Source organism: Cimex lectularius, unplaced genomic scaffold, assembly GCF_000648675.2.
Source record: "Cimex lectularius strain Harlan isolate CLEC.00 unplaced genomic scaffold, Clec_2.1 scaffold34, whole genome shotgun sequence".
NCBI lineage: Eukaryota > Metazoa > Arthropoda > Insecta > Hemiptera > Cimicidae > Cimex > Cimex lectularius.
The window spans coordinates 1437603-1464870 of record NW_019392635.1 but is presented as its reverse complement, the minus strand read 5'-3'; the positions used below and the strand labels follow the sequence as shown (position 1 = coordinate 1464870).

The 27268-nt window shown below is 35.0% G+C and overlaps 2 protein-coding genes across 6 annotated transcripts; one reads left to right on the top strand and one right to left on the bottom strand.

The window, feature by feature from the left end:
- Positions 1–4098: 4098 nt before the first annotated feature.
- LOC106661847 lies at positions 4099–21619 on the bottom strand. 5 transcript variants are annotated; one of them, XM_014385552.1, is made up of 18 exons: positions 21257–21619; positions 18860–19104; positions 18316–18429; positions 18039–18144; positions 12157–12238; positions 11951–12062; positions 11827–11892; positions 10310–10452; positions 10143–10238; positions 9909–10067; positions 9548–9746; positions 9366–9473; positions 9249–9304; positions 8874–9191; positions 8240–8787; positions 6646–6738; positions 5611–5819; positions 4099–4509 (listed from the first exon to the last, which is right to left on the bottom strand). In XM_014385552.1, the coding sequence occupies exons 1-18, from the start codon at positions 21478–21480 to the stop codon at positions 4268–4270; spliced, it is 3120 nt and encodes a 1039-aa protein (XP_014241038.1). In that variant the 5' UTR covers positions 21481–21619; the 3' UTR covers positions 4099–4267. The 5 variants fall into 5 exon arrangements, with proteins under 5 accessions (XP_014241038.1, XP_014241039.1, XP_014241040.1 ...); XM_014385553.1 differs by having other exon boundaries at positions 5611–5807; XM_014385554.1 differs by lacking the exon at positions 21257–21619 and adding an exon at positions 21007–21112.
- LOC106661848 (prenylated Rab acceptor protein 1) lies at positions 21132–27246 on the top strand. Its single transcript, XM_014385557.1, has 6 exons — positions 21132–21696; positions 22307–22397; positions 24302–24406; positions 26429–26647; positions 26719–26918; positions 27004–27246. The coding sequence occupies exons 3-6, from the start codon at positions 24342–24344 to the stop codon at positions 27102–27104; spliced, it is 585 nt and encodes a 194-aa protein (XP_014241043.1). The 5' UTR covers positions 21132–21696; positions 22307–22397; positions 24302–24341; the 3' UTR covers positions 27105–27246.
- Positions 27247–27268: the final 22 nt, after the last annotated feature.

Genomic DNA, 27268 nt, shown 5'->3' with positions numbered 1-27268 from the left:
GGCCCCCTGCTATCTATCCTACATCGGTAGGACTATTGTGCTCCCCCTAGATAAAGCTTCTTAATTTAGCTTTAGCCAGTTTTTTTAAACTTCCATAGCAACAGGCTCTTCCGTTATTTTTATTAGATTAAGCTTTTCTATGCCCGTGAGTACAAAATTTTTCTTTGTCAAGCCTTCCCAGTCGCATATATGTACTGTGGTTTTCTTGTTCTTCTTGGCAGAACCTCCTGCCCTCCAAATAATTTCATAATCCTATTTTAAGTATTGAATTGAATAATCCAGTTAAAGGACCTGCATGATGTTTAGTGTTGTCCAGTTTTGGCCTCTGTTCTAAGTTTTGGAGACATTTTTTGACGAAATCTTTGCCTGTGAGTGTTGCAGCACCAGATTGTTACATTTTTAACTATGTTTTAAACTCTCATGTCTTACCTTTTAAACTATGATTTTAATTACTTGATCCATTCGGCAATTGCTACTTTTTTTAAGGCAGTTTGAAATTTTTTTGCAGAAGGGTTCGCCGCATCTCCTTTGTCCGTCTGTTTTCGTTGCCTCTCCCTCACGCTCTCTTTCTCTCTCTCTCTCACTCTCTCTCTCTCTCTCACACTCTCTCTTTCTCACTCTCTCTCTCTCTAGAATTGAGTTTTTACTTCGTTTTCCACAGTGATTCCGCCAGTTTGGTTGGATCTACACTGAGTGGAAAAAAAGTGGCCACCCTCGTTTTTTAATAAATATTTGTAATCATTGTAATCCATTATATTTCGTGGTCCGATTGACCAAATAACTTTTTTCAATTAACTAATCTTAATGTTAGGTAATTGCTGAAATGAAAAAGTCACGAGCGGGATTCGAACCCACGACCCTCCGCTCAATCTCAGTGTCCTTCTCGCACATAATCCATCTCCAACAAAACTTCGTCTTACAGTCCGTCTATCCATGCCTTTTTGTGTAACCTCCAGTATCTTGATAGTGAAGGAAGACCCTTCAGACAGCTGTTCTGGAAATGTTAAACTCTCGCCAAATACGCTTGACTCCAACAATGCTTAAATTCTAGCCAAATCTGTATCACTTAAAACCACCACTCAAGTAAATTTTAAATTTAAAAATGGTACAATTTAAAAAAATCACACCACCGGAACTTTAGAAAGAGGCTTCTTTGCAAAAAAAGAAGAGATTTCAATGATTTTCAAAACTTGAAAGATTGACTTACAAAATCCAATTGTAAACACAAGTGGGAGGTTTTGGTGTTTTATTTACCTCTTATCCTTTAAAACCGATCAAATGTCGTGTAAGATAATCTATGGAGGATTGCTGAAAGATAATTACAAATATTAAATATGATGGCCACTTTGTTTTGCCTCTCAATGTATATGTACACCCAAGATAGTTAAAATTTTGGAAATGCTGACAAATCTTTAAGACCGAGTGCCAATATTTTGGTTTAGTCATTAATCAGGTTAAGAACATTTTCATAAAATCAACTTTTAAGATCACATATCTTGTGAAAATTCAACGGAATTAATGATGATAAACCATATTGGGTCACGTTTTGATACAGCGCGGAGGTAGATAAGGTGAAAGATAACCCCAATCTATTTCTCTCAGCACGTTCTAGTGTTTTTCACTATTGGCACTTTACATTCTACTGTACTACGATCAAAAGACCTAGACTTTGAAAGTGAAATCCATAGATGCGTTGGAAATTTGGACGATTCGTCCGACGCTTAGGGTTTTCTGGTTAAGAAAAATGGCAAATACAGCAGTACGGGAGGAGGCGGAAATATACATTTTAGACTCTTTATTTCCAAGTAACGGAAGGTTGACTCTCTGGAGCTTATAATCAGAGGAGATAAATACGAATTGATTGACTTTTTGAAAAAAAGATGTACAACGACGATTAGCTAACAGCTAATAAAAAAGCTAACCACCAATGATCTGTGGTTTGCCTATTCCGATTTTGGTCACCCTATCCTTGAAGTTTTTGTCATCTTCAGTGTTGGGTGTGTACAGACAAACAAGTGTGAACTGGCGAAACTAGAGTTGATCATCCCGCAAACCCCAAGAGGAAATCTCAAAGTTTACATTTCGATTGCTTCAAAAGATTTATCATTTGGGTTTTAAAATTTACAAAACGTAAGGATTAAGAAGATTCAAAGATTATCAAACTGCGTGGATGAACCATGTCATTTATATTTAGTCAACAAGTGTATTTTTGTCAGTGGCGGATCCAAGGAAGGTGTAAAAGGAGAATTACACCCCCTCACCCGGAGCCAAGTGAAGATGTTATCCGTTATACGTAATATGTCTGATTTTAACCTAATTAAGCAAAGATTCTTATATTTCAGGATTATAAAACCTTGATCAACCTTCTCTTTATTAAATCAGTTTCTTCTTAACTGGTCACGCTTCGGCTTTGTTTTCACCCGGTTCGATACTTTGATATCAAGAAACTTGTATGTTGATGTTTAATTTTAGGTAGATTTCTTTCAAAAATCTCGTGCTCTCTAGTGGTTGCTTTGCAATTAAATTTGGCAGGATGGTAAAGGATCCTTTCAGGACGGTTGGGATTGTTTTTCAGCCAAATCGACTGTTGGTCGCAGAGTTATAGCCGACGAAAGTAAAAAAATTCAATCAAAATTTTTGCCATTTTTGCGTTTTCTCCCGCACAGCAACCAGCTTGGTTTGTTTCGATCCCTCCTCATTATTGGATTTCTATATTTTTGGTACCGTTTTTAAGCTAGATTTTCCCTGTAACTTTTAAGCCCGGTTTGGCTCAAATCCAAGCAGTATTTTAAAAGTTATCATAACAAGTTATAATTATCTTCTGAAAGTTAAAAATTCCATTTTTAATCAGGATTTTTTTCTCAAATACGGTACTTTTAAACCTAATTTCTTTACATCCATTATATTTAATGATCTGTTAACCAAATTACTTCTTACAATTGATTAATCTTTTTATGTAAGGTTTTGGTCGAAATGAAAAAGTTAGTGCCACGAGCGGGATTCGAACCCACGACATTCGGCTAAACACGCCGCTGCTCTACCACTTGAGTTATGTGCTATTGTAGAGCAGCGGTGTATTTAGCCGAATGTCGTGGGTTCGAATCCCGCTCGTGGCACTAACTTTTTCATTTCGACGAAAACCTTACATAAAAAGATTAATTAATTGGAAGAACTAATTTCTTTCGTTTAAAAGTTCAAATTTTCTTTTTTATAATAATAAACGAATAATAAATACAACCGTAGGCGTTTCTTAATTTTTTGTTACCAAATATGCCAAGATACGTTTAAATTAACAGAGGAATCACGGTAAAAAGAAAAAGACCTTAAAATTACGTATATTATTAAAAAAATATGGTGTGGCCATCACACGTCTTTTTCCGTACATCTCACATTGTTACCAAAAAGTAATAGTGAAGTAACGCGAAAAAATAATTAATTAAATAGCTTAAATAAAATTTCACATTTTAATAGCAGGCCATTATTTTATTTTCATTATTTTCAGTGCTCTAGGTAAAAATAACCCGAATCTAATTTAATTTAACGCCAGCTGTTAATAACAAAAACATTTGATTATTTTTTTTATCCTACGAAAATATGTTTATGATGTTACGTTTTGTATAAAAATAAATAATCTATACCACCGGTTTTCAAATTATTCTATAATTTTTAAAGTCGCAAATTTTTAGACCGCTGCAATGATTCCGCAAAAGAAAGAAATCTACCTTTCACCCTTACTGCCGTGACTTTTTTTTTTGTTCGATTATGTTTTGTGCTACAAAATTACATTGCAGGCCACGGTTTTTTATTTTGATTAGACAACCTGGATCCGCCCTTGATTTTTGTATTGATTTTAAGGGAAGAAATAGTATAAGTTTTTAGTTTTGTATTACTTCTAAACAATTCATTAGTCTCCATATCTGCTTCTACTAAATTGTATCCTTTTAAATAAAATGATCTTTTTATTCAGTAAGGCCTTAAACAATTATTATAGAACTGATTGATTGTATTCACCAAAAAAATTGTCTTGTATTGTTCCTTATACTATGCTAAAACTAATAAATGTAAAATATATAATTGACTATTTGTAAAGGATAATAATTTAATTGTATAACTATTTAATATGTATTGTAAAACAAAATCAATGGACAACACGTTGTTTTGAATTTTTCAGTTGAAGGGTGGAAATGAATCACGTTTAACGACGGCAGCCGCTGAACAACACAAATCATTAACAACTGAAGCAGCATTCGGTTCTCTTTATTGTCAACTACTGGAGGCAGCAAGAAGCGTCTGTTTTTTTAGTTTTAGTCTGGGACCTAACACTTCTCATTTCTTCTATCGCTACAACAGGTTCGTTTTCGGGTCTCCTGGGCCAGCTGCCGCTCCTGCGAGGCACGTTTCTGACTGGAGGCTGCCTCTGGAGGCTCATGTCGCTCCAGACACCGGTAAGCCTCCGAAACCTGGGCTCTTCCTGGGCCGGAGGTGTGAACGTTTCAACCATGAGATCGCCTAAAAAAGACCTGTGTTTAAACTAGAAGAGCAAAAATAATTTCTTTGCACAAACAACAAAGACAGGCATACTTCATGTTACAGACATCGTATTCAGTAGATATTTAGATTCGATTAGTTCACTTTATTATTTTAAATTAATTAGAAGTTTAAACGTTTGTTATTGTTTATAAATCAATTCAAGAAGTTTGAAAGAGAGCCAAGTTGCCTAAAGATATATTTTGAAGGCTGTTTATTATTTTCCACTCCCACTAAGATATAAAAGAAGAAAAGGCTTAGCAAGCAGCCTTGCCGTACGCTCACAAAAAGTGTATCAGTACTCAGAATGACTGTTGTCCTACTTATATACAAGTTTTATTTTAACATATAATCTTTATGCTCATGCTAGAGACAACGAGGACATCTGTAAACCCCCAAAAAATCACATTGTCACTTTTAAGTTAGAAATGAAATTTATCAGGTTTTCCTTTAAACAACGAAGTGATTGACGCTGACCATACACTGGAACAAATTGTAGGAATAATTTCTTTCCTCATTATGGAGTAAAAAAAATACTGTACCCTGTAATTAGTTAGGACTACTAACTACTAGTAAGTAGTAGTACTAGTCCTAATTAACTCTCCTGTCCTGCAGTACTAGTACTAGGAGTACTACTACTTACTGTTAGTAGTCGTTCTAACTAATTACAGGGTACAGTATGTTTTTATATACTAGAGAATATTTAGTCAATTGGAAAACACAATTCCTGAGGAACAAGCCAAAACAATAAATGTTTTGGGGTTTCGAAATTTTACGCCAAAACGCCCCAATAAAAAAAAAATATATATATATATATAGGAGGGGAGTACAAGTTACTTGCGCTGTATATATTGTACATAGTAGCAAATAATAAAGAATAGAAAAAAATCATATATATCATATTATAGACATAATCCAAACTCTTAATCCTGCTGAAGGGGATAGTTTATTTCTCGAAAGGTTAGGTGAAAGAATTGAGTGTTTTCTTTCTATGTGGTTCTATACTTGTCCGTTTCATAATACATGATCATAAAATTGAGGGAAACATGTCATTGAAATATAAAAAATATATAAAAAGCGTACCAATTCCATTGAACGATATTCGCGGTAGCTTCGAGGTGCTGTAGATTCTCGATGCGGCCTCGGCCTGCCTCGCAGTTATATCTGTATTCAGTGACACGTGATATCTTTTTTTTCCGATTTCTATCACGTGGCTCCAGTACTTCGGGTCCAATATTAACCTCTTTCTCGCACGGTGGGTCTTCCCTTCGGTAAGGCACCTTTGAGGAAAACTAAAATTTTAAGGTTTTACCATGTTTTCTCGAAATCGGATTAAATTAGAAAAACTTAAAACAACGGGTTTAACGGGAACAGAACTCGTTTAAAAAGCAATGAAATTAATCAGTCAACAAACGGGAAACGTACAAAAAATAATAAAGTTCAACATTACTCCAAAGACTTACAAGTATTTCGATGCTTTTTATTAAATCTAATAATTTATTAAAGATCTATTTTCAATAATTTATAAAACATTCTAGTTTATAGGTTTTGGTTAAATATGTACTATCCACGTTATAATTAACATTTAATCATAATAAAAAATTATTAATTAAAAAATTGTAGTAACAGAATGCAAAATGGAGCAGAAAAATAGAAAATTCAACAACCAACAACGTTTTTGATTAAAAAATGGCCAGAGGATTGTCCGTATGTATTAATATATTTAAAAAGATGTATAATAAAAAAAAACATATTTTAAATATTCTATTAGTACTTTTTCAATGATTTTATTTAACTAATTCAACTTTAAATTATTGAAATGAGCATTAGAAGATGAATTTAATCAAACTTTTGCGCGTCACATCTGCGGTTTTGTAATTCAATTTCAAATGGGATATAGGCCCAGGGAAAAGGAAACAATGGCAAGAGAGGCGGTCCTTATCGACCGGGAAGAGCGTCATTGTTACGACCTGCATCAACATGACGTCATACCGATGGCGTCACGGCCAGCATTCCCCCATCCCCTTGGCGGGAGTTCGCGAAAGTTTTTGTTTTTTTTTGTTAATTCGATCAATAAATTGTTTTCCGATGTGAGCTTTTTAAAATATGAATACTTACAGGTGAATATGCTGAAGTTTAAATGGAAAGTATGACGGCTTCAAGTAACGTTTTTCAAACATTTTCATTATACTACGGTCTAGAGAGATACACCTGAAAAAATAACAACAAAGGAAGCTTTAAAAACTTTTCACGATGAAAATGATTGAATACAGCAAAAAATCTTTTCATTTATTGTTTATTCCTTTGTTTTATTTAAGCACTACTTGGGATGTCTATGAATTTTAATTAAAAGGCTTATAACGGATTTTTAGCATATAAATTATAAAATCTAACCGCAATTCAATTTACTGTGAGACAATAATCGAGTGTAAACTTTAGACTAACTAGAAATAAATACCATGTACAATATAGTTCCCATTCAATATAATAGCAAACTTGAACTTTGAAGAATATATATGTACAGATCAAGAGATAAATAAATAAATATATAGGTTGATAAAAGTTGATTAGTTGGAGGTAATGAATGATTGGATGAATATGGTTTTATTTACAAAAAATATAGAAAGAGAAAAATAAGAGAGAGTGAGAGAGAGAGAGAGAGAGAGAGAGAGAGAGAGAGAGAGAGAGTGAGAGAGAAATGGAACGAAAATATTGATTAATTGATTGATCGTTTTATTAATTATGTAGTATTTAGTGACCGTTAATTAATGATTATTTAGAGATCGTTAGATTCTGTCTGGTGTGATGTAGGTTTAGAAACATTTTCTTTATCGTGCCAACGTTTCGATCTTTGTTGAAATCATCTTTAGGGCATGGGATTTATACACATTGTTTAAATTATACAAATACATGTAAAATGTGAATACAAATGTATACGATGATGTACACAATATAGAAATTTTAGGTTTAATCAAAGTATTTGTATTCATTCAAAGTGTTTGTTTTCTGTGTAGATGTGTCATTACTGTGTGTTGTGTTGAGAGTGTTAGTGATATTTTAATGTTTTTTGTTTATATGTTTGATTTTGAAGGAGTGTGGAAGGAATTAGGGATAGAAATTCATTTTTCTGTGAGGAGTCGGCTTCTTTGAGGTGAAAGGAACCGACAATAACAAAAATCCCAGCCGCTGAAGATGATCTCAATAAAGTTCGAAACGTTGGCACGATCAAGAAAATGTTTTTCTAAATCTACATCACACCAGGCCGCAACTCGCGATGTCTAAATAAGTTTTATTTAATCATGCAACGAAAAAGAGATACTGACAGACAGAAGAGAAAAGAGAGTGAAAGAGCATGAGAGAGAGAGAATATTTATCTAGATAAATAGATAAAATAATAAGTTAGTAGGTAAAGATACATAGAGAAATATGATTGAACAAGGAGAGATTTACAGATAGAATGAAAGTGCCTAATTATTGTACAAAAGTAAATGTGTGTACAAGGTTATGTCCCTCTTGTCATTAATGAGCACAAAACTGACGAAAGCCATTGACCGAAAATGTAAAATTACAAGAAAAAACAAACTTCTGGAAATGTCATGCTCGGTATCTGTACAGTTTTATAGGTTAAATCTAAGCCAGTGTTTTTATTGTTTATTATTATTAGTTGTATTGTTATTATATTGTGTGTATTGTATTATATCATTCGGCATACCTCAGCATCAGTTCGTTTTGCACCATGAGGAAACTGAATTCAACGCAGAGGTTCGCTGTCTTAGAAACAAATTCAGTCCTCCTGTCTAGCAGCAAGCCGTGGGCTCTGGGAAAAAGGAGGAGGGCCAGCAGAGATCTGTCCTCGCGCATCACGCGCTGCCTGATGTAGTCCGATTTCTCGTCCAGCGTCACCACGTCCCGGTATAGATCGACAATCAGGTCTTTCCCGTTCTTCAAGAAGTCCACGTCCTCGACGGCCTCCCTCGACATATCTCTAAGCGCGTAGACGACGTCCATCGTCTTGTGCAGAATCCTCAGGGTTTCCGTGACGTCGCGGCGAGCGGGTTCGAGGGTTTTCTTCCCAGTCTTTTTTATGTTCTCCGCTTGGTTCAACAGGTTGACGCATTTGGCGATCGTCTTCCGCACCCTCCTCTTGTCCGTGGCCGTCGGGGCGACGAGGGCAACTGAACCTTTCGACGTCGTCTCCATTATTTCGGAACGCACTCTTTTATACAACCCTTGGAGGTGTATCTTGGCGTTCGTCGAAATCTAAAACAAATTTCATTTAATACTAAATATCCAATTTAGGTAAAGGCCATTACATAACCCTTAAATTGGAAATAAGTTGTACGTACCTCTCTGACGTACAGCCTGTATGTTTCAGCATCATCGATATCTGTCAGCCTCACTGTCTCTTGTATCGATTTGACAGCTATACCTTTCTGAGTGTTAACCTTCACCACTGGCTTTTTCTTTTCTTCCGTAAGTTTTAAATCGACCCCTTTGAGATAATTTAACACCTTGTGTTTCAAGGCAGTGGCCAGCCTCCTCGTCTCAGCTTCGAGACAGTAAACCGCCGGGGCGGGATGTTGCAAATGCTGTCTTTTGTTTTGTTTTTTCTTCTTCGGTGCCTTTTTGTGGCGCCATTTTCCTTTCTGCGATCTTTCTTGTGACTGCAAGTCAAACTCGGTATTAATTTTAGGTGGATTACTCTTTATTATTATTATTACTCTGTTGAAGTATTCATCGAATCGTCCAGTATCGTCCAAATCGACTTCTTTGCCCTCTGCCGTTAAAAATAATAATAATAAACTGATCGTTAAAGATGTTTGATTAAAAAAACTCACGTGTTGTTAAATAATTGTGGTGTTTTGAAAATTGTGTAGATGATGGAATTTCGAATTTTCTTTCTGGTTTCTCTTCCTGAGTTTTTTTCGACGACGGGCTACAAGTTTCTTTTTTGGGCAGTCGGAAACAAAACGTCATGAACGTTATTATTCCGGTGTGCCGAGTAAACAACGTTGCTTACCATTTTTGCTACAATCTATCACTTTTTTATCTACGGTATTCTTTCTGTGAGGCTTCCGTTCGTCGGTTTCTGGCAGTATGACCTTCAGCTCTCCTCCTGCAGAATCTTTCGGGGCTTCCGGGCTCTCTTGGCTCACTGCTATGGCAGTTTCCGAGTCCTCCCCGTTGAGGTATTGTTCCAAAGCTTCTCTTTCCAAATCCTGTTTAATATCACAGCGGGACAATTTTACTATTCGATATATAAGCTAATATTTATGATTCATTTTAGAAATTTAGTAGAAACGGTTGAATTAATAATTTTCGATGGGATTCTTTAACCGTCATTAGAAGTAAAAAAGTGACAGAAGATTAACGTGTCATACTTGAAACCTGACTTCCTGTTCTGGGCTTAGTTCGGTAACCACAGCAGGCGAAACCAAGCTGGGGTCTGAAGCTAGGTACTGCTCTATCGCCTCTCTTTCTAACTCTTCAAATTTATTTTCTATCGTGCCGTCTTCTTTGGCCCTCTCGTTTTCATCGACCTATGGATTTGTCCTGTTTTTATTATGTAGAAAAACCAATTGCATTGCAGAGAAAATTTTTTACTGAACTGTTACCTCGCATATTTTCCTTGTCAGGACGTCTCTGTATAGGAGGCGGTCTTGAGTTATGTTGTTGGATATACTCAATGGATTCGGCGCTATAGGAAGAATCTACAAGTACGATCAATTAAATTGAAATGATTACTTAATTAATTAGCAATCTTTTTAAAATTAAAAGCAACCTGGTCAGTTTTTAGAGCGAGTTGGCGGGCCAGATTTTCATAATGGTTAGCTACAGCGAGTAAATTTGTAAATTCGTATCCTCTCCTCGGGTAAACGTGATCCAGCCAAATCCTCATTTCATTTAAATTCTCAGGTTCTTTTTCTAAATGAAAATAATGTAGTTAAAAAAATCCGTACGTTTATTCATGATAATATTGTCTAAACAAATCAATTGAATTGATTTTTGTATTTATGTTTTCGTTTAATAATTAGGGTTATAACGATGAGCTGGGTTATCGACCTGCTGGAAACAAAGTTTTTCGATTGGCGAAAACTGAAAGGAAGTTTTTTTTCTTTGTGTTGACCTCTTCCGTAGATCCTCCGAAAAACTTCATAATTAGGGTTATGATTTTTTAAAAATTACGGTTCATTCTTTTGCGGGATCGGTGCTACGCTTTTCTCTATATCTCAAAATTGTTAGTAACTGTAGCTATGTTGTTGTATAAATGTTAAGCCAATTGTTAAATTCAATTAAACTGTAGATTCTCACCAGTTTACTGTTTATTTGTTGAGGTAGCTAATGCAGTTTTGCACTGCGTCCATAAGATACCCGCTAATTAAAGTGGTAGTCTATTTCGAAATATTTCACTATAATATTCATTGAAATGATGAATGATGGAGTGAGTGCGGTGTTCAATCCTTTTCTAAAAAAGATAGTTCCTACTCACAGTAAGTTGTTTTCCAACGTCCGGATTTCGAGCCCTTAGCTCATCATCAGGTTGAAGGATTTCTACAACCTGATGATGAAAGGTGATTTTACTGCATATAAGTAAACATAAAAACATTGTAGCTTGGTAGTTCCCGACATTCTGACTAGCCCTATCTGGTCCTAATTAGTTGTATATTTAATAAAGTTGGTTGTTAGTTAGTCAATTTTTTCTTGAGGTCTGCAGGTTGATGAACCTGTTGCAGTTTTCTCGTTGTTTGATAGTAGGGAGCGAATAGAAATGCCGTTTAATATTAGATCTGTACTCAATCACAAAAGGGAGGGGTCAGCTATTCTGATTTTAGTAAGATAAGGAAATTTCTGAAAAATAATCGTTTTATATAGGTAATAAATCATCACAATTTGGGTACAAGATAATCGAGAAATATAAAGTACTCAATCAGACTCTGTAGTGAACGGCAAGTACTTAGAAAAGATTTTTTTTTAAGATGTGAAGGTTAGCAATTCAAGGACAGAGAAGTTTAATTCCAATTTTTTTGAATAGTCACCAAGTTGAATTATGTAGCAACTGAACGCAATTCAAGATTTGTTTGTTTAATAGTAAATAATAAACGATACACTGTAATGACACATCTACACAGAAAACAAACGCACGAGCCCTGAAGATGATCTCAATAAAGATCGAAACGTTGGCACGATAAAATATTTTCTAAACCTACGTTACACCTGTACGCATCTCACGATATTCAGATAATCGTAAATAATAGAGCTATTTAACTTGCATAAATACACTTTTTCATAAAAACCTACTTGCTGTTAAGTTGTCCAGGATGCGTGGAAATTTCTTAACACACCTCTGCGGCTCTGGTTGAGGTTCTGGAGATAAAAATCCCGTCAGTTTTTGTAAAATGTCCCTTGCTTCGTTTTTGCTTACCTTTTGGATTTGGGGGTGGCGGCTTTCTCTCAGCTTCGATTCCCTTTTTGGGCCAGTCTCCGAATCCTTCTGAAGTTGGAGACGTGGATGTTGTCGGAGACGGCGCCTCGATCTGTTGAGAGGAGAAGCCGGAGAAATTGTTGAGGTTAAATATCGTGGACTTTATTTTTAAAAGCGTTATGAAAAAAAGAAAAAAAAATGCTCACTGGTGCCCATATACCGTCTTCCTTATAAGGAAAAAGCTCCGCTTGGTAGTTTGAGTCAAAAACGCTCGGGAACCTAGAAGGGCTGGAATAATCAGGAGTGGACGTCAGAAAAAAGTATAATTATGTCAAATTTCAAGTGAAATTGTGTAGAATTAAGACTTTGTAATTTCTGATTTGAAAGGCGAAAGACGTATTCAAAGATATTTTCTTGTATGATTTGCTATTGCATTATAAATTTCATTAATAAATTTAAACAAAAAATTAATCAATATTTTATTAAAACCACACAAACATCTATCTGTTCAAGGGAAAATCCTCATTATACAGAAGTTTTAAACTATTAGGTTAGACAAAAAGCAGGTTTCTGTTGGAAAGCGCGAAAGTATTGTTATGTGTAAATAGTAAATTTTTTTGTGAAAATATGTGAAATACCTTTGTTTTTGTGTAATAAATATCTAACAATGTCAAATGTGTGCCCAATAATAAGTTATGAAAGAAATTTATTAAGAATTTACGATGATGCTGATGAAGATTATAATGATGTAGTTTAACTTTCGGTTTTTCACTTTTTATGCTACGTATACCATTATTTTATTTTATATCAACTGTATATTATTAGAAATATGACAGTACAATAGTCGAAGCTTGTTTAACTTTCACAATATCTAAGTCCATATAAGTGTAATATATTGTACGATGTAACAATATAAATTATTTCAAATCAAAATTGTATTCACACAATAAAAAAACAAGTGTTATTTGTTAGTAATTCACTTCTGATATGATTTCTTAATGAACTCATAGTTTAGTCGTCAAGTTGCCCAAAAAACAAAGACATTAACAAAACCAAACAATAGAAAAAAATACATGCAAAAAACTTATTATCTTGATGTGATTGACATCAGCTTTAAATATATTATTATATAGATGAAAGATCAGGAATAAGGTGAATTTGAAATTGACAGACAACTGCTTGAAATTATTGTTTTATTTCAAATATCGTAAATAGATTTTTACATTTTTTAACCGTTTAAATTATTTAAAAAAGTTTTAAAGTCCTGTTGAAGGAAAACTTGATAAATGAACTGTTTTTTCTTTCGTTCAATTTCTCCTTCGATCTTTTGTATATAATGATAAAAATAACCAACTAACAAACATACTGCATACTCCAAAACCAAGACGACACATCAGAAACAGACATAAAACGCCCCACATTAACTTACATAGAGAAAGAAGATCGACTAACTTAAGAATTTAGGGTAAATAAAAATGGCAATAAAGATGGCAGCAACCAATGCATGACGGAAAATCTAAAACCTATGGGAAGTACTAACACGAACGACAAACAATACAAAAAATAACAAGCAACTTCAGCAACTACAACGTGTACAGTTAGTAAACTATTGAAAAAAAACTCATAAAATGGACCACATTAACATACAGAAGTAAAAAACATACGAACTATTGGGTTGTCCGGAAAATAATGCAGGATTTTAAGTTTTCATTAAAAAAAATCTATATAAAATATTCTGTTTACGTTTACAGGATTACTAATTTGTATGAATGTCAACACTTATTAATCCTCTTCCAAATGATATTGTTTGTTTACCTCTGTAGCATTCCGCTACTTGGAAATAATTCAGTCATCCTTATAATGTCAAAGCGAGAATTTCGTACGATTTTCTTTTACGAGTTTAAACTCGGCCGAAGCGGAGCCCAAACGGCTAGAAACATTAACCAAGTCTGGGGCGAGGGTTGTGTTAATGAGTGCACTGTGCAAAGGTGGTTTAAAAAATTTCGGGAGGGAGATTTCAGCCTTGAAGATGAAGAAGGTCGTGGAAGGCCTTCCTCTCTTAATGATGATGTTCTGCGATCAGTGGTGGAAGAAAACCCCAAAACAACTGTTCGAGAACTTGCAGAGCAACTCAAAGTCAGTAAAACGACCGTCGCTGACCACCTCAAGGCGATTGGAAAAGTGAAAAAACTCGAAAATTGGGTTCCACACTCATTAAACGATCGCCAAAAAAATCAGCGCTTTGATGTTTGTGCATCACTTCTTTGTCGAAACAAAAATGACCCATTTCTGGCCAGAATTGTTACATGTGACGAAAAGTGGATTCTCTACGATAACACTAGACGTTCTGGACAGTGGCTCGACAAAGGAGAAGCTCCAATACATTTTCCAAAGCCCCCAACTCATCAAAAAAAGGTAATGGTTACGGTATGGTGGGCTTCATTTGGTTTAATACACTACAGCTTCTTAAATCCTGGCGAAACCATCAATGCTGAATCATACTGTAACCAAATTAATACCATGCATCAGAAATTGGCAGTAATGAAGCCCTCTTTGGTCAATCGGAAAGGGCCCATTTTGTTGCATGACAACGCTCGACCACATGTGTCACGTGTAACGTCACAAAAATTATTGGAGCTTGGCTATGAAACTTTGCCTCACCCACCCTACTCTCCGGACCTCTCGCCTACTGACTACCATTTTTTTAGACACCTGGACCACTACTTACAACACATAATATTCAAAAATCAAACGGAACTGGAAAATGCATTTATTGACTTTATCAATTCTAAAAATTCTGAATTCTACTCAGACGGAATTAATAAGTTACCAACACGTTGGGAGAAATGTATTGAGAGTATGGGAAATTATTTTGATTAAAGAACATTGCTTTAAAGTAACTAGTTTCTTTTTTTTTTGTTTAATACCAAAATCCTGCATTATTTTCCGGACAACCCAATAATATATTTAGTAACTTATAAAAAAACGCACTAAATAGTTGAAAGGCTTAATAAATTAATTAAAAATAATAAACAAAACTTGGACCAAGACTAAACCACTCATTTTGTATTAAAAAATCTGGGATGATTAATTTAAACTTAGAGGAATAGATCCCCTTGATCAGGAAATTAAAACTATTATAATTCTAGAGTTAACACCTAGTTATAAGGTTACATAGATAAGGTTGTCTAGATTTACACGGGGGTTCCGTGGTCAACCGGAATTTCACTATATTTGAACCCCAAAAGTTGCATATAAGTACAATAGATGTTCAAATTTGTTAATCTGATGAAATATTAATAATAGTTTCAAAACCCTGATGAAGAGGGAAGGTGGTTCCCCGAAAGTTTGACGAAGGAATTGAGTGTTTATTTATATATTTTTTTTAAGTTGGCATCACCTCTGATTTTGTAATACAAAATTATTAATATAATAAAAAATATTACTATTTCGAATATCGAACAGACCTTCGCACAAAGCTAACATGAACTCGCGACAATATATACAAATTTAGAATAACCCCTTGTTGCACTAAATGGACGAAAAATTGACACAAGTAAAAATGTATTAATAAGCACATTAAACAAATAAAAAGGAGGACACTATTTTACGCAAAATAAATAACTGGGGCGTCAGTGGCAACAACGGATTAGGCGTTGACACGGCGCTCATCATTGTAAGGTAAAGGTCTACTGTTCGAATCCAGCGGCCCCGAGTTACAATTTTTTTCAAAAACATTGGCACTTCTAAGGTTCCATATAACCTCATAGCTGAAATTCCTTGTAACGGCAGTATAGCTTCCTCATATTTTGTGAATGCGCATGAGGATATGTTAATCTGATTGGTGTAAAATTCATATGGATCATTTAGAAAGCAACCTGGCATAATCCGTGGAAATTGCATAAGAATCCGACAAATGGTTTCAGACACATCAGTGTATGCAATTTTACGTTTCCCCGTGGTGATACCGGTGATATGATTGAGATGAAATTCATAGGAGACTATCTGAAAACCAACTATCATAATCCCTGCAAATTTCATAAAAATTGGTTTCATGAATTGACCAGAGAGCAGACATGGAGCCCAATTTGTTTAGAAAGGTCTGAAATGCACAAATACGAATGGAAATTTTGACTTTTTTTTCGACTTCCCGCTTCAATACAAACAAGGCTTTCCTACCTTCGGTAGTTCGGAAACAAAATATAAGTAAAAATTCGGAACTTCCTGCAAAGACAGACAATGATAGCAACATTTTCACCTTTGAACATAATAAATAAAAAATACAATCACAACTGAAGGATAGTCAGAAGAAAATAGTATGACAGGCCTAACCAGCGAGGAACTACGAAATTTTTAAATACAAATGTTTCTTTTTATTTAGTTTAGGTTATATATTTGCATTTCTTATACAATTGAATCGACAGGACTAAAACCGTCCAAATGTTGCAACATTTTGGGTATAATAAAACAATTTAACAACGTTTCTAAGAAAGGACACAGCATAAAGAAAGTAAAATTTATGACAGAACTTAATACCCTGCCCACACAAAAATTCATTAGCATTCATTTTTTTAAATAAGTTTGCAGTTGCCCAATTTATTCTCAAAAATATATTTATATTCAGAAATCTCTCAGTTCTAAGACCAAATACATTGTTTAATTCCTAATGTCTCCAAACCATTTAATGCTTAATCTGTAATATTTAATTATAAGTCATCAACTATTTTAAAATGTTTATTTCTATATGAAATTTTCATACATTTAAAGAATGGCACTTCACAATACACTATGACAATTCACTACTTACGTTTAACTTAATATTGAATTTATCTTTATTCTTAGCCTTTAAATTAAAACGTGTTAGATTATTTTAAATATATTTATAAATATTTCATTTCAACCAAAACCTTACATAAAAACATTAATTAATTGAAAAAGTAAATTGGTCAATCAGACCTCTAAATATAATGGACTTATTTTAAATGTTATTTTAATGATGCAACATTCATTGTCGCTTTTCGTGGTGCCGGTTAATAAAACTAAAACTATCCTGGTATTTTACATGTATACTTTCATGTCGATATGCTTAATCGATGCAGCATGACAGTATTAAAAAACAAATAATTTTTATTATTTAAATAATGCCATTCATTAAAATATCCGATCAAAATTCTTATTGGACACAATCATTGGCTATTGAGCAGTAACAATTTACTTGTAGTTTGGTCGATTCCCATCATTTTGGCCTGCCTATACCTTGTTGTTTTGGTCTGTCATATTATTATAAAGAAGCTGGTTATCCTGAGAGGTCTTCAGTAGTCATATCTGGTTGTTCACTGGTCGTGTTTAAAATTGATGGCATCCCCCTTATATACCAAATGATCGATCTGGACGTTATTATTTTCCCCATTTATAAGTTTGTCAAGAAACACACAGATTGAGGACAATGAATTCATGACAGGCCGAATCAGCGAGGCCGAAGCGGACCAAAATGATCTGGAACGACCAAACTGCAGGTTCATCACCGCGCAGACTCCATCAGAGAAGAAATCTCACAAAAATTTACTTACTTGTTTGAGTAGGTAATCCTCATATGGCTTGTATGAATTTGAATCGAAACCATAGGACAATATTTATACAATTATATTTTTTCATAATACATATTACATACTTTCAAAACAATGGGTTCAAAACGGCAGTACAATGTTTGCCAACGTTTTCGAAGCGCGTTCATAATTAAATATTACATAATATAAATGTATTATGATTCAACGAATACTATAAATTTGTCGTGTCATGGTGTGTTTCAATTATCGATGTATTTGGACACACCTCTTATTGTCGTTTTATTGAAAATATATTAAAGCCTGATTTATCTTTCATTAAAATTGTCCTTTGGTGAGTTTTTTAAATTCCTAATTATCACCTACCTTTTTCACTTTCTATATCCTTTAAGCTTACTCAATCTTAACAAAAGTGTGCAGATTTTACAATCCGAAATTCCATTTAAGATTTTCCTTTTCGGAAAAGCGCTTGTGCTCGCAAAACTTACTTCAATTCGTAAATTAAATTGAAGACTTCAACTTACCTTTGATTAGGAGGAAGCAATACCGAAGGATAAAATTCGGGTACATTTGCATTCAAATAACCTCTGTCGACGATCGCCTGGTTTGTTTTCTTTAATGTCAAATGCTCTGTGAAGTCAAAATAAGTTGGGTTTTTACTTTTTTCAACAATTTACTTATCACAATTTTAGCAATATATTCTTTTTTTGGTTGACAATTATAAGTCTTTTGAAAACATTCGATCCTCAGTAAACAATTATGAATTTACGATATGGTTTTGTAAACGACAGTTCGTCTTACTTTCCTCGTTTTCCCAAAGGCCTCGGACCGTGTCGCATTGTATCTTATTGTGAAGTATAAGCTCTTGGAGGGTATCGACGGTGTACGGAAAGTGATTTCCATCTTTCAGCATTTCTGTAACCAAAACGAGGAAAGCGTGACAACAAATAATTTTGGAATAGAGGAAATTTTACACATAGAGGGGGGGAAATCATGAGTTTTTGTGTTTCCGCGCGTGCAAACGTTTTGAAAAACCAGTTCGGAGAGTGTGGCAAGGTTTTAAATGGCCAAAAAATAGAAAGTAAATTTGGTTTTCCTCCTTGTACGCTGGGTTTGGCTTTTAGCAGACAATTTTTTTTTTATGCTTCACTTGTCCGATGCATAAGAAGAGTGGGCAAATGCCGTGTTGGCCAACGACCAAACTCTGCGATACAAGGATGACCAAGGAGAACACGGTTCAACCTCTCGCAAACCGAAAACCCCGCACCAAAAATAAATTTTGCCTCTTTTTATTTTGGCCCCTCATTTTAACGGAAGTTAACCCTTAAGTAACGGATATCATTACCTAAAATGTGGTTGTAGCTGAAAAGCGATCTGTTCGAAGCGTTCTTTATGACGGTGCTGAGGGCGGGGTACGCGCCGAGTAGGGCGATTGGCCATGGCTGAGCTAAAAGCCAATTTGGGTCCAACAAAGTCTTCTGAGAGAGAGGCGCTGGCAAGGTTGGGCACGGCCGTTCCGCTTCGTTGCACGCCGGACTCTCGTCCCAGCGGCAGCACGGCAAAGATATCTCAACTTGCTCAGAATTCCAACTAAAAATAAAATGTCTCCGTGTTTTTATTTACATTTTAAATCATTTTAATGACGGGGACCGCTCTTGGAAACAATTGCTGCAGAATTTAACAAGGGAGAAGTTAACGGTTTCATCTATCCGGCTATCCCTGAAAGTTTCTCAAGTCGGCTAACGTTCATCCTTAACTTAATGAGATTTCTCCTTGATGTCTGCGCGGTGATGAACCTGCAGTTTCGTCGTTTCCGATAATCCTGATCTGCCTACGACTAACATATTGACCACTGAAGATAGGAAAATCACTCCAGACAGAAACCAATATAATAGGCGGACTAGGATGTTCGGAAATGACCAAACCATTTGTGTCTTAATTGTGAGATTTCTCCTTGAGGTCTGCGGAGTGATAAAACAGCATTTTTGTCATTGCCGATCATCCATGTCTACCTATGTCTGTCTGACAAACTTCTAAAGATATGGCGCCAACACTTTTGACAGAACAATATAGATCACAGGCAAATCAGGATGTTCGGAAACGACAAAAATACACGCTACTTCATTGAGAGATTGCTCCTAGAGATCTACGAGATGGTGACCTAACTGTTTTGACTCTTTACATCACCTTGGTCTACCTACGTCTTTCAGACAAACCGCTTTGTCATATGCTGCCTATACTCCTGACAGACCAAAACAGTGGGTATAGGCGAACTAGGAGGTTCAGAAATAAACAAACCACTAGTAATATAATGACATTTCTCTGATATCTGCGGGGTGATGAACCAGTCGTTTGGTCCATTTCGACCATTCCGGTCAGACCATCTCTGACAGACTAACTAGCGAAAATGTGATAAACAGCAAGCACTTATGGTAGACTACAGCGAGAACGGGCGGACCAGGTATTTGGAAACAGCCAATCCACAAGTTACTTGATGTTATGAATCGATAGTTTAGTCTTTTCCGATTATCCAAGTCAGCCTACTTCTGACAGACTGGTCTGCCAAAAACATGACAGAGAGTAGACGGTCTAGGATTTTCATAAATGAACGAACTATAATTAACTTAATAGTTATCCGTTTAAATCATGTAGACTACGACTATTTGGAAAAAAATTGAAACAATTAAATAATATAAAATTTCCTTGAAAAAACTTGAGTCTGTTCACAACTTTTCATTTTTTTAAGTGTTGTGAAAAGTTTAACAAGCTTGACTTTTAGAAATAATTATGAAATGTATGACAATAGAAATATAATAATTATCAATAAAATTCACTTTACGTAGTAAATGCTAACCTAGCATATTTTTGCCCTGACTGATTACAAGGCAGCCAGGAAATTGCATGCGTTCTTTAATAATTTATTCGTAAACATGTTAACCCTATGCGACTTATGTTATTTCATCACTTAAATTTTTTTAAAGGGTATTTCAACTACAAGGTTATAAGAACCCTCGGGGTGCCGATGTTTCTGAAAAAAAGCTCATTTGTAAGTACACTCGGGTTGGAGTGCGGGCCCATTGGATCCGAACCAGGGACCCACCTTACAGTGATGAGCGCCGTGTCAACGCCTTAACTGTTGCTGTCACCGACGCCCCTGCGCTATTTATTACTAACATATTTGTTTCATTAAAACCATCAATTTTAAATTTCATTTATTTCACTTGAAAAAATTTAAAAGAGTGGTTTTAAATGATATTTACATTACAGTGGAATTGGTTTCAATTTAAAATAAAAATCGTAGACTTAGAATTTTTAGAAAAACAAAGCAACGTTAGCATTTAAACTACTCTATACTGTAACCAATCAAAGATAGATTATAGATAGATAATGAAAGATATTATAGAAATAAATTATCTTACAAATGTAAAAAGTACGTTTATGGGTTAGAATATGTCATAAGATTAAATATGTTTAAACATTAAAATTAATTACAATTTCATCCTCGCTAAACACACTGCGGTAATGGTTTTTTCACAAAATAAAATTCAATAACAATAAATATAAAACACATTGGAGATGCTCAGCTGTCTTAACAATTTGATCAATCAAGTGCCACTCTACACGTTTCAAATTTCGGTTTTCCAAAATTTTATAGTTCAAAAATCAAATTTTTTTGTAATCACACTCAAGACAAAATTCTTACAACTACATTATTCGTGTAAAAATGTTTTGTAAAGCTTACAGATCAACTTTGCCCGGTTGTGCCTGTGGGGGTGGCTCTTTTACGACTTGTACGTTTTTGCCGTTACTGCCCGGTACCAATTCGTTAAGCCGTAATAGGTCGATCCATAAGTTCAAGTTTGCAAGCTTGTAGCTGTCTCCGTAGTCCGCTTTGCTCCACCAAACTTGATCGGCGTGTAGTGCAATCTGGGCGTATGCACAACCCACAGGGAAATCGTTGTCCATTTCCGATTTACAATTGGTTAACGATTGCCATTCAACTCACATTCGGCCGACCATCTGACACTGCCATTGTTTTTTGTTTTTTTGTTTCTTTTTTTTATTTATTTTTTGTAGACAGCCAGAAAAAAACACAATCCACACAATTATGCCGACTTGATTATTTCTCTTCAGCTGATATTAGGCTCGCAAGCGATGAAGAGGTGTAGCAAGAGTTCAGTTGTAAGTTCTTCCGAAATGACATTTTTTAAATCTGTTTATTCGATTTGTACAAATTTTATGACCGGTCTCTTGTCCTTTTTCAAAAATAATGAGCGTTGATTTAATCAAAATTGAGATATACGTTTGAATTTCAATTTTAACCGTCAACATTCGTACATATTGAACTCCAGGATTAGTTTTAAAATGATTCACATAAGCAAATAGGTTTTTGAACACGTTTTTGCGTAAAACAGTCTTAACATTGCCCTACTCCCGTCATCTGAACGATTTATTATTTCTATAAATTGATTATATACAACAATGAACACAAACTTTTTTTTTTAAACTAGGCTCAGAAACCAACCTGTTGTTTTAAGAATGAAACGTCAGATTAGTCAAAAAAGACAAGCAGTTTAATTTAAAACTACAAATTATTATTAACTCCTTTGTATAAAATAAAACTCCAAATCCTGAGTCCTTCAACCAATAAACACAAAAATCAAGTTTGATATCATTGTGACATTACAATATACCAATTCCACTGACTTAAGCGTTTTTTAATCTCAAATCTTTTATTTAATTTTATTTCATAAGAAACTTGTTTTTGTTGCAATTGTATTTGCATTTTCAGACAATGTTCCAGCGCCGAATAATTGATAAGACAAGCGTTGTAACTGATCAACTGCTCGGGGAATCGGAAATTTAAGCGTGATTCCGAATCGGTGAGTAAATATATCGATATATAAAATCAATGTAATAATAAAATAATATAAATAACATTTTATTTTACATTAAAAAAAATTCTCATAAGATCTGATAGCCATGCAGCTATTAAAGCATTAGCATGTAAAAGAATCACATCAAAATTAATCATTGAATGCATCCAAAATCTCAAAAACCTGGGGAACACAACAACCTGATGATATCTTGGGTGCCAAGTCACAGAGGAATTTTGGGTAACGAGAAAGCAGACGGACTGGCCAGAGATGGATCTGCAAGACCATACATAGGACCCGAATCTATACTTGGAATAACAAAAACAAATATAGAATCCTCCATCGCAGAATGGATCCAAACCAAACAAAAGGAGAAGTGGGTAAACTCTAGCGGCGCCAGACACAGTAAACTTATGATGAAACAACCCTCACCAAGACTGGCAAAATCACTGCTGCAATTGGAGAAAGTTAAACTCAGAGGAGTGGCAGGAGTACTAGCCGGTCTTTGGCATATGAGAAAACATCTACTCAACTTATACAACGATGATCCCATCTGCACATTATGAATTGAGGAAGAGGAAACAGCCGTATCATCTTCGAATGCGAAGCAACATGAAGATTTAACCTAGCATACGAAAAAATTTGGAATGAAATTGTAGCAGCGACAGTCAACGACCTGATACTTTTAAGCAGAAGGATTGAGACTATTGCACTGAAATAAGAACTAGGAAGTACGATAAGTTAGAAGACTGTAGTGCCTGGCGAGGAGAAACCCCGCTTCCTAGTATCCTTATTACAATACCATACCTCCTAGTTCAATAAGAAATTTGATTGGTAGGCCTGGCTTCAGGGGTTAAATTTTTTCTACGGATATGTTGTACCCACTACCCTCGACTGGAGACCAACGTCAGGGACGTCTGGAAGTGTCAGTTTACCCCATTACGTAGATTATCGCTAATTTCTCATTTTTAATTTAAGCCAAGCGCTTAATAGATGTGACTGTTGCATTATTTTATGAGAAAAGCTTGACAATTTTAAATTCGTCAAAACTGTAGCTTGTTCGCCTCCGGTCAAACACCTCCTTGGTTTCAGTAGTTGAATTTCTTCATCATGTTGTACATCCCAAAACACTTCCTCCTGCGGGGTAACGTTGCCCAGTTTATCAGTAGGTGTCTCCTCTGCTTATTCGCAGAATGTGCCTTGTTGGGTTATACCAATTGTCTTCAGATGCCCATTGCCTGCATTGTCCTGACTAGAATCCTCTCAGGATTCGAAGTGATTTTCAGTTTTCTTTGGTGTATTTGTTGTTTCTTTCCTTCCAATATTTACTACATTGTTCGTGCATTGTGTAAAACCAATGGGGTGAATTCCACTGTTTCCTCATTTTCATTTTGTCTTTTTGTCACATTGATAGTGTAAATCCCTATGCCACAGAAGAGCACATAACCTATGTCTTCCTTTCATGGACGACCGCTCTCTCGTTGTACTCTACTCTCACTTGTCCTGGGACCCAGCAGAATGTTTATTATGAGAAAAGTAATTAAAGAATTTTCAAAGGAAGTGACAAATCCAATTTCAAGTGGTGGGTCGTTTAATGCTAATGAGCCGGTTTAACTGTATTGGTACGTATGTAATACGCATCATCGAAGGAAGGTGAGCAAGATAACAGGTGTCAAGAGCCTATGAGCTATGTTGGCTGTTTTTTGTTTGTTTTTTAACTAAAAGATTACATAACGGGGAATTCAAATGACGTGGAATATAATTAAAAGTGGTAATTTACCTCCGGCCTTCTTATCTTTATTTACAAAAGTGGGACGCGATGAGCATTCAAAGTTGTTTCGTTCTTGGCGGCTGGTGGTACTAGATTCTTGACCTTTCTAATTGAAACCTTCCCTAATGTTTTATTTCAGATTCCTCGTAGTCGTTGTTACTGGACTGGTACTGGCGATCATGACAGATGTAAATATCGACGTTTCTGGAAACCTCAGCACACCCCCAACGATGGAAACTAACGGGTAATTATTAAAAATAATTATTATTTATCTATCGCATAATGCCACATCAACAGGTATATCGTTGAAGGTTGTTGCTTGTTTCTTCTTTTTTTGATGGGGGACACTTGGCTTTTCTCATTCCAGTCAAGAGTTTTGATATCTGAATTAACGTCTGTACCCATAAACGTTCAGTTTTTCAGTTAACAGTAGATATTTTAAACGAGACTAGAGGTTAATTGTTATGTTTAGCAACTGATTCATATCAGACCTTGCTTACGTCAAACCTCTCGTTTTTCGACCTTCATGTTGTTTCAACGTGTTATACTTAAGACTGAAAATAACCATAAAACTATAAACAGTTGTATCACCTACACCATATGGGTAGAAAATTTTGACAGACACTGAGTTTTACAGTACCAGAATGTCCGCCCGGACTCGCTTTGTTGAAAAATGCCTGATGTAAACAAAGCCTCAACCCCAAGCCCCTCAAGTATCTGAGAAGGCTGATACACAACGAGTAAAGAGGACAATTTATGGAACCCCTGGGTTTCAGGGACAAACCAACAGCTTAAAAAATCAAAAGATTAAAAAGTTGGTGCTTTTTGTTGGTATGCAAGTGGTTGAACTGATTGACATTGATTATTTTACTGGGTTCGCCTGTTCCCACGGGTTTCTTACATTGCCCTCATAAGTTCCGTCTCATGCCATTTTCAGTGAGGAATCATGAGTGCAACAAAAAAATCAGCGAGAATAGATGTACTCTGTTAAGTAAACAATGTCAATGTCAATTTATGCAATGAACTATTATTAAAAAACAACAAATTTTGTGATTAAAGACAGCTCTACCAAACAGGCGCTCTAACCTAAGTTTTTTCTTTTTGGTGAAGGGTATTTGAAAAAAACAAGAAATCCTTAGTGATTTTTATTTTCAGGAAGTTTCAGGCTATTGGCTGTACAGCAGCTCAAATGGGCTCAAATTCCGGCTTAGCACCCCACAAATCAACGGATAATTTCAATGAAAATTTGTTGGAAGGAATGTCCATGGTTAAGTGGTGTGCTTAGTAGGAATTATCCCGTTTAAGCTGCTGAAGTTGGACTAATAGCCCGACTTCCAAAAAGTAAAAACGCCACCATGGATTTCTTGGTTTTTTTTTCGAAAGCCCTTCTCTCTATTGTGAACTGTGAATAATAAAACAAAATGTTTTTGGGTGTTATGAATAATTTGGCAGAGGACATTAAAGTTTTTTCAAATCAATTTATTCTTAAATAAAATTACAAATACTATGTGGGGTTGAAGGTAAGAACTGTACATATATATTTTACTAAATTTGACAACCAATTTTTAATCCATTAGTGTCAATCAGTTTTTTATATTAATTAATTGTGAAATTCATTCTTGAGGTCTGCAGGAATGGAACTAATAGCTTGATTGTTAACAATCATTTTGGTTATCCTGGCCTCACTGTGCAGACAATCTTAAGACAAATCTAACTTATGGGTATTGTATGTGGCAAATATTCCATAGGGATGTGGTAAAAGCACCATGATTTGTATAGTATCCCTAAATTCACAAAGGATTACGTCTCACAGAGGAGTTTGTCATAAAGAAGTATCAAATGTTCAATTACAATACCCCATTTTTCAAGTAAGCATCTGTGCTGTGCCTGAGGATATCAGCACTCAGAATATAATCACAGCAACATCAATATTTTCAATTGAAGTCTATGTTACAATTTAATATTCCTGTAACTTGATTGTTTATGATTATTCTGGTCTGCCTACTCACTGTTTTGGTCTTATCCAGTCACGTTTGCTCAAACTTCCTATAAAATAGCCGGAAATTTCACTTTTATTCATTTATTTAGGTCTAGAGGGTTTAAATACTATGTCTGAGGTAGTGTGATGTAATATTATAGTAGATGCTACAATTATTCTTGTTGATAGTTGTATTGCCTAAAGTGGAAAGTATATTTCAACCTAACTCCTACTAATACTACTAGTGATGATAACAAAACTATAACATAAATGTTTATTTTCTTTTAGTAACAATGGATTGCAAAGGATAGTAAGAAACATTCCTTCTATGCAGGAATTTGTCAAAACTTGCAAAGAGAGCATAAGACCTTGGACCCTGTTTGCAAATACAAATAATTTCAAATTGCCACCAAGCTTCCCCAGATTTTTGAAGCGTGTTGTCAACAATGTAAAATACTTCCAGGGAAATTATGTTGTCATCTCACTTATCCTTATGGCTTACTGTCTGTAAGTTATTTTTGCAATAAATAATAACAAATTAATCATTATAATATATTATTTTTTGTTTCGTGTTTTAGCTTAGCTTCTCCATACCTACTCTTATTGGTTATTGCCAGTTTAGGAGGATGCTACATCTTGTCTCTAAGAAATGCAGACAGAAAACTCTACATTCAAGGCAGGGAAGTGACTTTACTTCAGCAATACTGTCTCGTCGGTGCGATTTCATTGCCAGTTTATTATTGGGCTGGAGCTGGAGAAGCAGTGTTTTGGGTTCTAGGTAATACACTTAAATACACAGATAAAAAACAATTTTATTCTCGTTAAACAAGCACATTATAATAACATATTTTTTTATTGTTTAGGAGCATCGTGCGTTGTGATATCAGTCCATGCCGGGCTTTACAATATAGATGCAATATTAAATGAACAGGATCAAATCAATGTATTAATACAACAAATTTAAAACAGAATCTTGTTTGACTATACAGTGTAAATAATTTTTAACGTGCCTTCCTATATATATATGTATATTATACTCATCTCTTGGGTTTATTTATGTTGGTTGTAAATATGTATTTTGTATATAAAATTTGTTATGAATAATATTTTATGTATATTAATTTTTAT

What these genes read in the sequence shown, in the direction of transcription:
- LOC106661847 (XM_014385552.1), bottom strand. Translation starts at nt 21,480, where the DNA reads ATGGACAACGATTTCCCTGTGGGTTGTGCATACGCCCAGATTGCACTA. An exon ending in TCGATGAATACTTCAACAGA is followed by an intron (nt 9,192 to 9,248) that starts GTAATAATAATA and finishes TTTGACTTGCAG; the next exon opens with TCACAAGAAAGATCGCAGAA. An exon ending in AATATCGTTCAATGGAATTG is followed by an intron (nt 4,510 to 5,610) that starts GTACGCTTTTTA and finishes GGTCTTTTTTAG; the next exon opens with GCGATCTCATGGTTGAAACG.
- LOC106661848 (XM_014385557.1), top strand. Translation starts at nt 24,342, where the DNA reads ATGACAGATGTAAATATCGACGTTTCTGGAAACCTCAGCACACCCCCA. An exon ending in CCAACGATGGAAACTAACGG is followed by an intron (nt 24,407 to 26,428) that starts GTAATTATTAAA and finishes ATTTTCTTTTAG; the next exon opens with TAACAATGGATTGCAAAGGA. An exon ending in ATCCTTATGGCTTACTGTCT is followed by an intron (nt 26,648 to 26,718) that starts GTAAGTTATTTT and finishes TTCGTGTTTTAG; the next exon opens with CTTAGCTTCTCCATACCTAC.